At 52.3% G+C, this 12038-nt stretch overlaps 1 protein-coding gene across 1 annotated transcript; it reads right to left on the reverse strand.

Annotated features, from left to right (window-relative positions):
* Positions 1-1088: 1088 nt before the first annotated feature.
* Sh2d3a (SH2 domain containing 3A) lies at positions 1089-6513 on the reverse strand. Its single transcript, XM_005371146.1, has 9 exons — positions 6445-6513; positions 5181-5530; positions 4871-4944; positions 3602-4092; positions 3030-3145; positions 2706-2880; positions 2508-2619; positions 1874-2059; positions 1089-1249 (listed from the first exon to the last, which is right to left on the reverse strand). The coding sequence occupies exons 1-9, from the start codon at positions 6511-6513 to the stop codon at positions 1089-1091; spliced, it is 1734 nt and encodes a 577-aa protein (XP_005371203.1).
* Between the last annotated feature and the right edge of the window lie 5525 nt (positions 6514-12038).

A 12038-nucleotide genomic window follows, 5' to 3' on the forward strand; every position in this document is an offset into this window, starting at 1 on the left:
CCCCACCAGAGCGGGTGACGAGGGGCAGGGCTGTCGGCTGCTGCTTCTGGGCCACAGGGGGCCCCCAAGACCTTGCACTTTATTCCTGCCCTCGTGGCTTTTGGCTGAGACCTGTGTAACCCGCTGTTCCCTCTCTTCCACCCCACCCATCACCCTCCAGGGACCCATTGTGCCTTCCTGCGTGGTTGTACATATTCATTTAAGACCTCTCTTCCTGCCGCTCGGCTTGGGCCAAGTTTTGTTTTATATTAAAAAGTATATATAATTATATAAAGTTCTTGGAGTCTGTGCCTCCAGTATTGGGAATGGACCCTCAAAAAGTGCCTCAGTGGAGAGAGATCTCGGCAGCGGGTGCTGGCGTCTCTCACGGAGGACCCTGAGTTAGTTTTGAACAGCAATGTCTGCATCTCACAGCCATCCAAGACTGTGCCCCCTGTGACCAGCTCTGGCAACTGTACTCTTACCTGCATAGACCCTTCTCAAGTTAAAAATATAAAAGCCGCCCTTTCTTGGAGGCGAACCTAGGTACACCCTGGCAAGCCCTCCTTGTATTACTGAAGCTTGTCACCTATATACCCGGCAACTCACTCATTCCTTAGCTTTCATTTTGCCACATTTTCCTAGAGTGCACAGAGAGGTCAGATGTTTTGCTCAGAGTCACACAGCATTTAAGAGGCAGAGTCAGATTTGAACTTTGATACCAGATCTGTAAAGTGTTTTTATTTAGAAAAGTCTAGCGCTCACCATATGGTTGCTTTCTGGATACCCCAGAAAGTACGCATGGATGAGTAGGGTATGTATATACAGGGGTGTGAGGGTTGGTCTCTGGGTCCCTACCTGAGAAGGTATTTTGGTAAAAAGGAGGCAGTTATTATACCCCTATCTCTTGGGGTCCATTTTAAGACGGAGATTTTTCTAAACTTTGACCATAATTTTCATATTGCCCAGGCCAAACGAGGTAGCTGAGCCCACCTTGAACTCCCGATCCTCCATCTCCATTTCAAGTGCTGGAGTTACGGGTGTGGACCACTGCGCCAAGTCCATTCAGATGCTTCTTGAATAGCTGGGGGTGGCCTCCTTGGAGTCTCTCAGCCCGCAGGCTCTAGTTGTTGGGACAGGATGCTGAGGACATGATGGAACTTCTCCAGGCGGTTGGCTCTGGTGGCCTGGGCTCCCTTGCTCCCCCAGAGTAAGCGGCGCAGGAAACCGGTGGTCAGCGCCTCCCAGAGTTCTGGGTTAGGCCTGAATCCTGTAGGCAGAGTCACGTGCGCTTGGGGTGTGGCTCAGGCCTCTCCCATACCTGCCTTTTAATGCTAGGAACTTTGACCCATAGGAGCCAGTGGGGAGTGCCTGGGCAGAGGTTAGCAGGGGAAGGGGGCCCTTGATCTCTGCGGGGGTAAGGGCAGGGTGCAGAACAACACGAGACAGGGTGACCAGCCTAGGTACACCATTCAGGGAGCCCTGTCTTAGAGGCTATGCCGGGAGGCGGGATTAAAGGGCATGGCCATCCAGCTCAGCAAACCTTGGACTGAGCCTGCCCCTTTGCAGGGTGTGGACACCCAAGGTCTTAGAAATTACCCAGGATAAGGGTCTTAGAGGTTGGCTGGGCCCAGGTGGGAGGCAAGTGTGACTTGACTGGGGAAGAAGTCATGTTGGAGGGAACCCCAATGGGGCCAGATATTCCCAGGCCAGAGGTTGGGGTGGGACACCACTGGACATAGCTCTGCTGGGCTCCGTGGTCCCTTTTATAGGGGAGAGCACTATTTGTGGTTTATGATTGGGGTTGGGTCCTCCCCCGGGGGTGTGGCGGTCCCAGTTGGGTGAGACTTTGGAAAACTTGGGCTAGGTTGGCCTCCAAGGGGCCATCGCTCACCTTGCAGGCGCTGGGCTGCCGCCCTGCGGAACAGAGGCGCATCGCGGGCCACCTGTCGCGCCCCGAGCAGAGTGCGCAACAGCCGGTCACAGGACTCGTCCAGCGGCCCAGAGGTCTCCTCGCCCTCCAGCAGGCGTACTAATGGTGCCACGTGTGGCAGGGCCACCTCTCCTGGGTTGCAGGGTCCTGTGGGAAAGGTAGGATCAGGGATGGTGGGATGGGGCACAGGGTAGAGCCTAGGTGGTAACAGGGGCGTGATCAAAGGCAGAGGTGGAGGGCGGAGGGTGGAGGGGCGAGGCCAGGGCCTAGTGTAGGGAAGGTGGTTAGAAGGGGAAGAATTTAAAGAGAAATGCTTAGGATGGGGTCAGCCACAGGGCTAGAGTGGAGTCCAGGACCCAGGGCAGGGAAGAAGCCTAGGCTGGGTCAGGCATACGGCAGGGACGGATCCTGGAGCTGGGAAGGAGGCTGGGGCAGGGGAAGAGCATATGATGTAGCTAGCAGCCTAGAGCAGGAAACCTAAAATAGGGAGAGGGAAAATTTAGGTGGGGTGGGGGTGGGGGGCTGGATCAGAGCAGGACCCTGGGGCTGTGAAGAAGCCTGAGGCAGGCGAGGCACAGCCCAGGACCTCTCTCACCTGTACTTTCATCCAGAGCCCGCATCAGAGGCTTTAGCTCTTGTTCAAAGACCAGCGCGGCCTCCGTGTGGTTCCTTCGTAGATGACGCCAAGTGCTCTCTAACCTGGATACCTGGACACGGAGATAGGAGCCCAGCTAGTGCCATCTTTCCCGTTACCTGCACCCGGGCTTCTTCCCCAACCCTGTTCCCAACACACCTGGGGCATGAGCAGGGCGCCCATGACCCCAGCCAGTCCCAGCAGGTCCCCTGTCGCTCCGGGCCTCAGCGCCAACGCTAGATCCACCAGGCCTTTCAGAGCGACTGCGCGCTCCTCTAGGGGCCCCGAGCAACCCAGCACAGCCAGGGCCCCAGCCAGTGCCAGGGTCTCAATCCTGTGGAGGTGGAATGCAAGGGTCTGGGGACAGTAGGAGAGTTTGTGATGGGAGAGGGGGGAGGAAGTGGATTGCCCAGCCCCCTCCACCATGGGGAACGTTAGCAGAAACTGAGTTAGAAAGTCACAAGCCCCGACCCCACACCTCACCTCTCTAGCACCTCCAACCTCAGGCGGTGACCGTGAGGAAGTGTGAGTAGTTCTAGACCAGAGGCGACGCCCATGGCACTTTTCTGACTCTTGGTCACCCCCAGCAGGCCTATAGCCTTGACGAGAGAACACAAAACACGTGGAACAGACTAAGCATTCTGATGATCCCTTGGAGTCTGCCTCTGGTGAAACCATTTCCTCCTAACAGAAATAACCCCTCCTGGATGGAGCAGGGAAGTTAACTAACAAGGCCAGGGAAAGAGAGGAAGTCTCAGGAAGTCTGATGATTACAAGGGTCACAAGATTCATAAGCACTAACAATGTCTGGAGCTGCCTGCAGGGGGCGCCAGGAATGCAGTGTTTGGGAGCGTTTGCTAGCATTGGGCTTTTTAGGGGATGCAGCCTTTGAGTCACCGGTGCTCCTGGAAGTAACCCCATAAGCGCTCACTAAACTAGACTCAGGTGGAATCGTTTCTTCTGCGGCTAGTGCCCTACCTATTGTAAGCAGACATCTGTTCATTCCTCCCCGGGAAAAGCCCCTTGCTGGTGGAGGACCCCAGCAGGTGCCGCACCTGGCAGTCCACCAACAGCAGGTGCAGAGCAGTACTCTCAGGATGGTGTGCCACCAGCAAGCTTCGGAGGGTGCACAGAACTGCAGGGTCCAAGGGTCTGTTCTGGGGACCCAGCAGGCCGGAGGGGTGGCCAGGGATGCAAAATGAGACCTCAGCTTGTGGTCTTATAAAGCATCTGTCTTCTTCCTCGTCTTCCTCTGCTTCCCACCACCAGACCGCTGGCTCCTGACAGCTCGGTCTGGGAGTCGTTCTCTGAGCACTGGGTACTCGGGGGAGAAGTTCACAGTATGTTGGGGGATGTCCAGAGGCCAAGGAGGGCGTCCGGAGGGGCACGGAGCGAGCTTTTGTGTGAAGCTGTCCGTCAGAGGCCGTGAGACTGTCTGCCATAGTTCCCAGGTGAGGCAGGGCCTTCAGCAACGTGGGTTCGCTGCCTGTCCGGTGCAGGGCAGATCCAAAAGCAGGGGGTACTCCTGGGACAAGGGAAGATACGGCTCTGCTTGCAGAAGAGAGCTTGGCAGAGTGGGGTGGGAGTGAGCGCAGCTCTCTGGCTCTCCTGCTTCGGTCCAGTAACTGAGGATCCCTTCCCAGCCTCTCAGACTCTGCCACCTTGAAAACAAACCTTTAACACTTGTGGCATGTTCTGAATTCTGTGTTAGTGTGTTTTCTGTGTGTGGTCATGCATGCACACGGTATGGATGTCAGCGGATGACCTTAGGTGTTGTCCCTCAGGCATCATCGACTTGATTTGATTTGATCAGGTTTGTGTCACTGGCCTGGGACTCCTGGCTGTGTCAGGCTGGTGACCCCGGTGAGCCCCAGGGATCTTCCTGTCTCCACCCCTCAGCACTGGATAACAAACACACATCACTGCACTTGACTTTTTAAAACATAGGTTCCAGGAATCCAAACTCAGGTATTCATACTCCTGTGGCCTCTGAGCCATCTCCCCTGCCGGCCCCACCTTTTTCTGGGAGAGGATTTCAGTGGATATTACAGGTAATCTTGAACTGGAGATCTTCCAGTGTTGGCCTCTCAAGTAGTTAGGCTAACACACACACACACACACACACACACACACACACACACACACGTACACACTTATGACCCAGGCCTGATGCACAAACACATGAATACACACTTATGACCCAGGAATGGTACACATGCATACACACAGACCACACAGACACACACACACTCACACTATACACTTATGACCCAGGCTTGATGTACAAACACAGGAATACTCTCTTGCGACCCGGGCCCCCTCACCTGCTGTATCATCACGTTTTCCCCTTCCTGAATGGTCTAACCCTGCAGGCTGGCTGGAACTCCACTTCCTAGGCCTAGGAGACAGAGGTGCAAAGGGCTGTGAGTCCAGCCCTAGTGGAGAAAATGCTGCCAACCAGTTCCATCAACCTGCCGGCCACTTTGGTGATGGCATCTCTTAGTTCTTCATTCTGCGACTAGACTGGCAGAGGTAAAGGCAGGGGGGTCTTCAGTTCAGGCTAGTCTGAGCCCAGCTTGGGATACATGAGACCCTGCCCGAAATAGTAAGTCAGGAGAAGCCTCAGCTGAATACCTGAGAGGCCAGGGGGCAGCCGGGATGTCGGTGAGCACGTCCTCACTGAAGCTGCGAGTCAGCGGCCTCTGACGTCTCACAGGCTGGGAGGCCACAGCTCCTGTAGCCTGGGACAGCGGTCGCCTGCGGGTCACATAACTGTGGACCAGGGCAGACATACTGGGAAACCTTTCATCTTCTAGCTGAAAGAGGGCTTGCGGGCGACCAGGCCTAGGCCGCAGCACCACTCGGAACACCTCAAAATGTAGGATCTTGCCTCGCCAGCAGCAGGAGATCACAGGGTGGCTCCCTCGGGACTCCGAGGCACGAACAAGGAAGTCGCCATCTTGTAGTAGGAGGGTTTCAGCTTCCTGAGGATGCAGAATATTTGGGTGTTTCCAGAACCCTCCCCTTCCAGTCAACAAAAGGCACCTTGAAGTAGGGGCCCCGTCCCTGACCACGCCCCCAGCCCCTCACTGGGGGATTCCAGTGGTTCTGATTCCTGGGTTAAGGACCCTAGAATTACTGATTTTCTTTTCTTTTTTTTAAAAATATATATTTATTATGTATACAATATTCTGTCTGTGTGTATGCCTGAAGGCCAGAAGAGGGCACCAGACCTCATTACAGATGGTTGTGAGCCACCATGTGGTTGCTGAGAATTGAACTCAGGACCTTTGGAAGAGCAGGCAATGCTCTTAATCGCTGAGCCATCTTTTCTTTTTATTTTTGAGATAAACTCTCACTATGTAACCCAAAGTGGCCTTGAACTGCAGAACTTCTGGAGTGTTGAGGTTACCTGGCTGGTCCCCACTCTATAGACTGGGAAACTGAGTCTCAGAAAATTCAAATACATTGTCCATAGTCCCACAGAATGTGAACTGTAGGGCTAGGTTCTGGACCCAGCATGTCTGAATTCTGGGAAATCACTTAACTTCCTGTTTGCCACAATTTTATTGTATGTTTCAGGGTCCCATCTTGAGTATGTGACAGTAAGGAGGTGGAGGCAAGGGGGCTCAACCTCAAAGGAAAGGGCCAGGGTGAAGATGGGGCTAGGGTGGGAGACAGACGGGGGTCAGAGAGTACGGGGTCTGTTCAGTCTCCATTACCATCGGCAGCAGTATCCCGGGAAACGATAGCTCCCACTCGGCCAATCTTCAAGAGTTTCTCCCGTCCTCCAGCCCACCTGTCCCCAATAGACCCTGGCTCCAAGTTGCTCACCTAAAATCCAGACTTTCCCACATTCGTGTGGGACAGTCTTCCCACTCGCCTACAGGGTCCATACCTGTCGAGACAGCTGACCGTGGTACCAGGGCTGGCAGGTAAGGTTGTCTGTATCCTGTGGTGCCTGCATGGAGCTCTTGGCGGAAGGCATCAGGGCTGAACTTTGCACATCCACCCTGCCTCAGTCTTCCACATCTGCAAAATGGGAGCGATGAGTCCTGCACATTGAGGGGTTGGGTCTCATCCTTCCATCATCTCGTTTTTTAAATTTCCACTATTCATTTTAGCTTTGCTCTAGTCATTTTTAACTGTTAACTTTACACAGTGTTAAGTCACCTTGGAAGGGAGTCTCAGGTAAGGTCTTGTCATGATCAGATTTACATGTGGGCATGTCTGTGGGGGGATTGTCTTCATTGTTAATTGTGTAGAAGGGCACAGCTCCCTGTGGACGGTACGATTCATCCCTGGGAAGGTGGTGCCGGGCTGTATCAGGAAGCTAGACGTGGGTCTGTGTGAGAGCCAGCAAACAGGCTTCCTCCACCTTTTTTTGCCACAAGCTTCTGCCTGTGTTCCTGCCTTGACTTCCTTCAGTGACAGACTGTGCCCTGGAAGCTGCGGTGGAGTCCTGTCTGCTCCTAAGCGGCTCTGGGTCTGTGTCTTACCCCAGCAACAGGAATGAAGCTAGAACAATCCTCTGTTCAGCACACATGACAGTGAATTCCATCATAACATCATCATCCCTGTTTATAGTATAATTTGCCCATACTCACCCCATCACCCACTCTATGTACATGTGGTATGTACACATGTGTGTGCACACAGATGTTTGGACTCTTAGGCATGTTGAATTGAGAGGCTGTTGGGTGTCTATTGCTCTCTCCCTTACTACTTGAGGCAGGGTCATCCAGTGAACAAAGAGATTGTCATTTTGGCCAGGCTCCTTGGCCTCCTGTCTCTGCCTGCCCAGGCTGGGCTTACTGCAATGTGTGACCATGGCCAGCCAGCATTTTACATGGGGACAGGGGACAATTGTGCAAACACGATTTCCCCAATCATGGTTTTGGGCCCCCATTACCCTCTCTTGTCTGCACACCCCAATTATCCTTGTTCAGTTTCATGTCTAAGTAATTCATCTTTTTTTTTTTTTTTTTTTTTTTTTTTTTTTTTTTGCTCTTTTGAGATAGGGTTTCTCTGTGGTTTTGGAGCCTGTCCTGAAACTAGCTCTTGTAGACCAGGCTGGTCTCGAACTCACAGAGATCCGCCTGCCTCTGCCTCCCAAGTGCTGGGATTAAAGGCGTGCGCCACCACCGCCCGGCAGTAATTCATCTTTTAATTTCACGTTATATATGTACTTGTGTGTACATATAATAAGTGCTTGATTATATGTATTTTACATGTGAGAGAAAACATAGTATTTGTTTTCTGGATCTGGTTTATTTTAATTAACATGACAGTTCTCAGTCCCATCAATTTTCCTGCAAATTATATATTTTTCTCTATAACTGCGAAATACTCACACGCACGCACGCACCCACCACATCCCCCTTTTATTCCTCTCCCATTTTTTTTTTTTTTTTACTTTGGAGATCATATAGCCCAGCTGGTCTCAAACTCCTGCCTCCATGTCTTGAGTGCTGAGCTGCATATCTTTCTGATTTCTGTGTTGATGGACATCTAGCCTGATTCTACACTGGGCTCTTGTAAAGAGTCCATATTGTAGCACAGCTCAGCTGCTGCTATAGATGACACACACACACACACGAAATGAATGCATATGATAAATTAAACAAGCAATTCGCAGCCATATTTGCATGCATGTATGTATATTTGTATATTTTGAACATAGTCACACTGGCTGGCCTGGAACTGGCTGTGTATTCCAGACTGGCCAGGAAACCACAGAGATTTACCTGCTTCTGCCTTCTGAGTGTTGGGATTAAAGGTGTGTGCCAGTATGCACAGCGAATGTGTGTGTGTGTGTAACTGGGGTTTAAACCTGGGGCCTCCTAAGCACCTGGCAGGGACAGACACTGAGCTACCGCCCAGCTTAAATATCTCAATATTAATAGTGTAGGCCTTGTTTCACACTGGGGTTGAGTCAGGGCCCTGGCCATGAGAAGCATGAGTTCTATTATTGAGCTACAGCTCCCAGCTCAGATGAGAAATTTTTATATACAAATAAACACACCACACTTATTTACAAGTGAGTACATCTTACATAAAATGGTCTGCCTTTGTCTTGGGGTGCTGTCCGGTCTGGGAGGAAACTGTTCACAAGCAACTTGGTGGAGGAGAGGATTTATTTGGGGGGTGCTGTCCGGTCTGGGAGGAAACTGTTCACAAGCAACTTGGTGGAGGAGAGGATTTATTTGGGCTTCACTTCCTGGTCACATCCCATCCTCAAGGAGAGTCAAGGCAGGAACTCAGGCAGTGACGGAGGCAGAGGGCAAGAGAGAGGGTCCAGCAGACAAGAGTGGACCTGAGTTCAGATCCCAGCGACCACACTGCAACCCAAAACATTCTATAACCTCAACCCCAGGGGATCCCACAACTTCTGACCTCCAAACACATCCACATCCCCTTTACACACAGCATCCATTCAGACACACATACATACATACATACACATATATGTATGTGTGTATGTATATAGTATCTGAAGCAGAAAGTACACATGAACACTTCAGGAGGCCTGCTCACTGGCTCTCTGCCAGCGTCTTATACAGCCCAGCTCCACCTGCACAGGGTGGCACTGCCCAATATGGGCTGACACACTCACTCACATATAAAGGAGAAACAATGTATATGTAGAAATAACAGAAATGTGTAGATAAATGTGGGCATAAGTAATTCGCTTACTTTAGTTATCACTATTTAAGTTGGATACAGCTATAAACTCAGCACGTTGGAGGCTGAGATAGGAGGGTCCTGAGTCAAGGTTAGCCTGGGCTATGGCGGCGTGAGACCCAATCTGAAAAAACAACTCTCAAACAGTAAGAATAAAATCAAATAGTGGGGCTGGAGAGATGGCTCAGCAGTTAAGGGCATTGCCTGCTCTTCCAGAGGTCCTGAGTTCAATTCCCAGCAACCACATGGTGGCTCACAACCATCTGTAATGAGATCTGGTGCCCTCTTCTGGCATACACACAGACAGAATATTGTATACATAATAAATAAATAAAAAAAAATCAAATAGTGGCTGAAAGTCATCTCACACCAGCAACTGCACTTTCGAGACTCCTTGCCAAGGTGCAACATGTTACTCTTAAGTATATAACTCTTCAGCAGAACACAAGGCTTGTTTTGATGTTCTCTTGTAGCCTAGGCTGGCTTGGAGCTCACTGTACAGCCCAGGATGACTTTGAAGTCCTGATCCTCCTGTCTTCACCTCCCCTGCGCCGGGCTGAAAGGCCTGAACCCCTAGGCTGGGTTTTTTAGGTGCTGCGCTGTGGATGGAGCCCAGGGCTTCGTACGTGCTAAGTGAGCAAGCACTCTACCTCTGACTTGCAGCCCCACCCTCCCGCATAGTTCCTGCCTTCAAGACCGTTTAAAAGTCAAACTTGGAGACTGATTGGCAAATGGTGACTTTACATTTTGAGTTTCTTTTTGTGTTTTGTAACTCAACTATTTAGTTAGTATATTATGGTTAGATTTTAGATCTCAGACAGTTTTCCACAGGCCCCAGGTTGTGCCTCAAATATCTGTTAGAAAAATTATTTTGGGTGAGAGGGAGGGCTGGCTATCTTATCATAGCTGTCTGTCTGTCTGTCTATATACCCATCCAGCGATGGATCTTTGTATCTGTGTGTGTCTGTCTACCTATCTCCAGAGTCTTGGCCCTGGCAAGGCTGCCGAGAGGCACACAGCAGGATTCCTGCCTCGTGAGTCACCGCTTCCTGGACAGGGGGGCGGGGCATCCTCAACTACGTCCTGAGACCTGGGGCTCCGGGGCTGGGAGGGAGCTGCCGCAGGCACTGCACACCTGAAGCCAGGTGTGCTCCCAAACGTGTACACTTCCTCTTTGTCACCTGGGTGGGGCCCGCGGCTGAGGCCGTCACACTGACAAATTCCTGTTTCGCCAGTAACCTTCGGCGGGAATGGGGGCGAGGCAGAACCAAATTCTGGTTCAAGTTTGGGGAGCTCAAGGAGTATATTATGGCACAAGTGCAGCCCCAGGCCAAGGAAACTGTCGTCTGGGTCTTTTGCGGGGGGGGGATAACTTATTTGGGCAGGGGAGGGGAACCAGGAAAGGGGACAGGCAAACTCGAGTGAAGTGTGTAGGTTTCCTGTGTCTGCACATATTCAGGGTGCAGTGGCCAGCAGACACCTCACAGACAGATGCAGGTAGAGTTGGGGTTCCGGGATCTCACCTTCAACTCTGAGCTGATACCGTGATTTAAGACCTACTTTGTACCACTAACCTGTCCTAGACCCAATTACCCGATCCTCAGCTGCAACCAACAACCAACAGAGGAGCGGAGGAGATCATTTCTAGGGGTTCCGTGTGCAAATAGTGACACAGGAAGATTTCAGTACGGAAGGCTAGAGGGGCAGGGTTCTTTTTTAATTTATATTTTATCGTGTGCGGGAGTGCCAGGGTTCGAGGGTGGAGGCCAATGGACAGTTTCCTCCTTCTGGTCTCTACGTGTGTTCCAGGACGGAACTCAGGCTTGCGGACTTCAGGGACAGGGATAAACGCCTTTATCAGCTGAGCCTTTCCAGGAGGAAAGGACCCGAGAGCTGAGACCTAAGTTTGGACTGAGGCAGCAAGGCAGAGCTTTGGGATGCCTGGGTGGTGTGTGTGTGTGATGGGGGAAATAAGGGTGAGGCCGTTAGACGAGCGTTTTTTGATGTTTTCACAACGTGCTAATGTGAGCGAGGAGGGACCAGAGGTAAAGAAAAGGCTAGGAGGGGAGACCTCACAGTAAAGGGAGCACCTCGTTTTAAACCGGCGACCACAGGCGACTTTAGGAAGCGTTTGGGGCAGCCAGCCAGGGAGGGGCAGATCCGGATTTGCGCTAGCGTGCACCAAAGTGGAAGCCGAGAGTATTTCCGCAGACAGCAGGAAACACGCTGGGAGCTGCGCGAGGGCCACCCAAGACACACCCGGGTTCCCGGACACGCAGGACGCGCAGCCACTCACTTGAAGACTTCTTCCGACCCCCCGCAGGCTCTCTTGGATGGATCCTCGGGTTCTCCCTGAGAGCTAACGGCCCCACCCCATCCCAGTAGGGACCCCTGGTTCTACCAAAGACCACCCCCACACTCACCTGGTCCGGACTCTTCTGTGGGGGATCCGACGGGACTCAATCAGGAGGCTCAGCAGCTGAGGTGCGATCTGTCCACGCCCCAACCAGGCTCAACCTCGCTAGTCCTCCACCTGGCTGGAGCCCAGGCTGGGCACCTGGCCCTATCCCTCCAGGCCCCGCCCCACCTGCCCCTCCCCTTCAGGCCCCGCCTCCAAAGGAACCTCCTAGGTGCTCACCCCGCCCCCTGGGAACCTGTCTTTGCCCGTAGCCGAGTCCCTAAGTCTGTGAGTGAGTGAGCGCGCGCTCTTCTTGTTCTCTATAGACTCCTCTTCCTTGGCAACTCCATACAGCCCCGCTCTTTAAACAGGCGCCACGCCTGCTCACCATTACGCCCCCCTTAGTACTA

The sequence above is a fragment of the Microtus ochrogaster genome, unplaced genomic scaffold (assembly GCF_000317375.1).
Source record: "Microtus ochrogaster isolate Prairie Vole_2 unplaced genomic scaffold, MicOch1.0 UNK98, whole genome shotgun sequence".
Lineage (NCBI taxonomy): Eukaryota > Metazoa > Chordata > Mammalia > Rodentia > Cricetidae > Microtus > Microtus ochrogaster.

Excerpts from the sequence above, each read along its gene's own strand:
- Sh2d3a (XM_005371146.1), bottom strand. The coding sequence starts at position 6,513 with ATGCAGGCACCACAGGATACAGACAACCTTACCTGCCAGCCCTGGTAC. Across the intron at positions 4,945-5,180 it reads GCTGCCCCCTGGCCTCTCAG|GCCTAGGAAGTGGAGTTCCA; the intron begins GTATTCAGCTGA and ends TCTGTCTCCTAG. Across the intron at positions 2,620-2,705 it reads GCGCCCTGCTCATGCCCCAG|GTATCCAGGTTAGAGAGCAC; the intron begins GTGTGTTGGGAA and ends CTCCGTGTCCAG.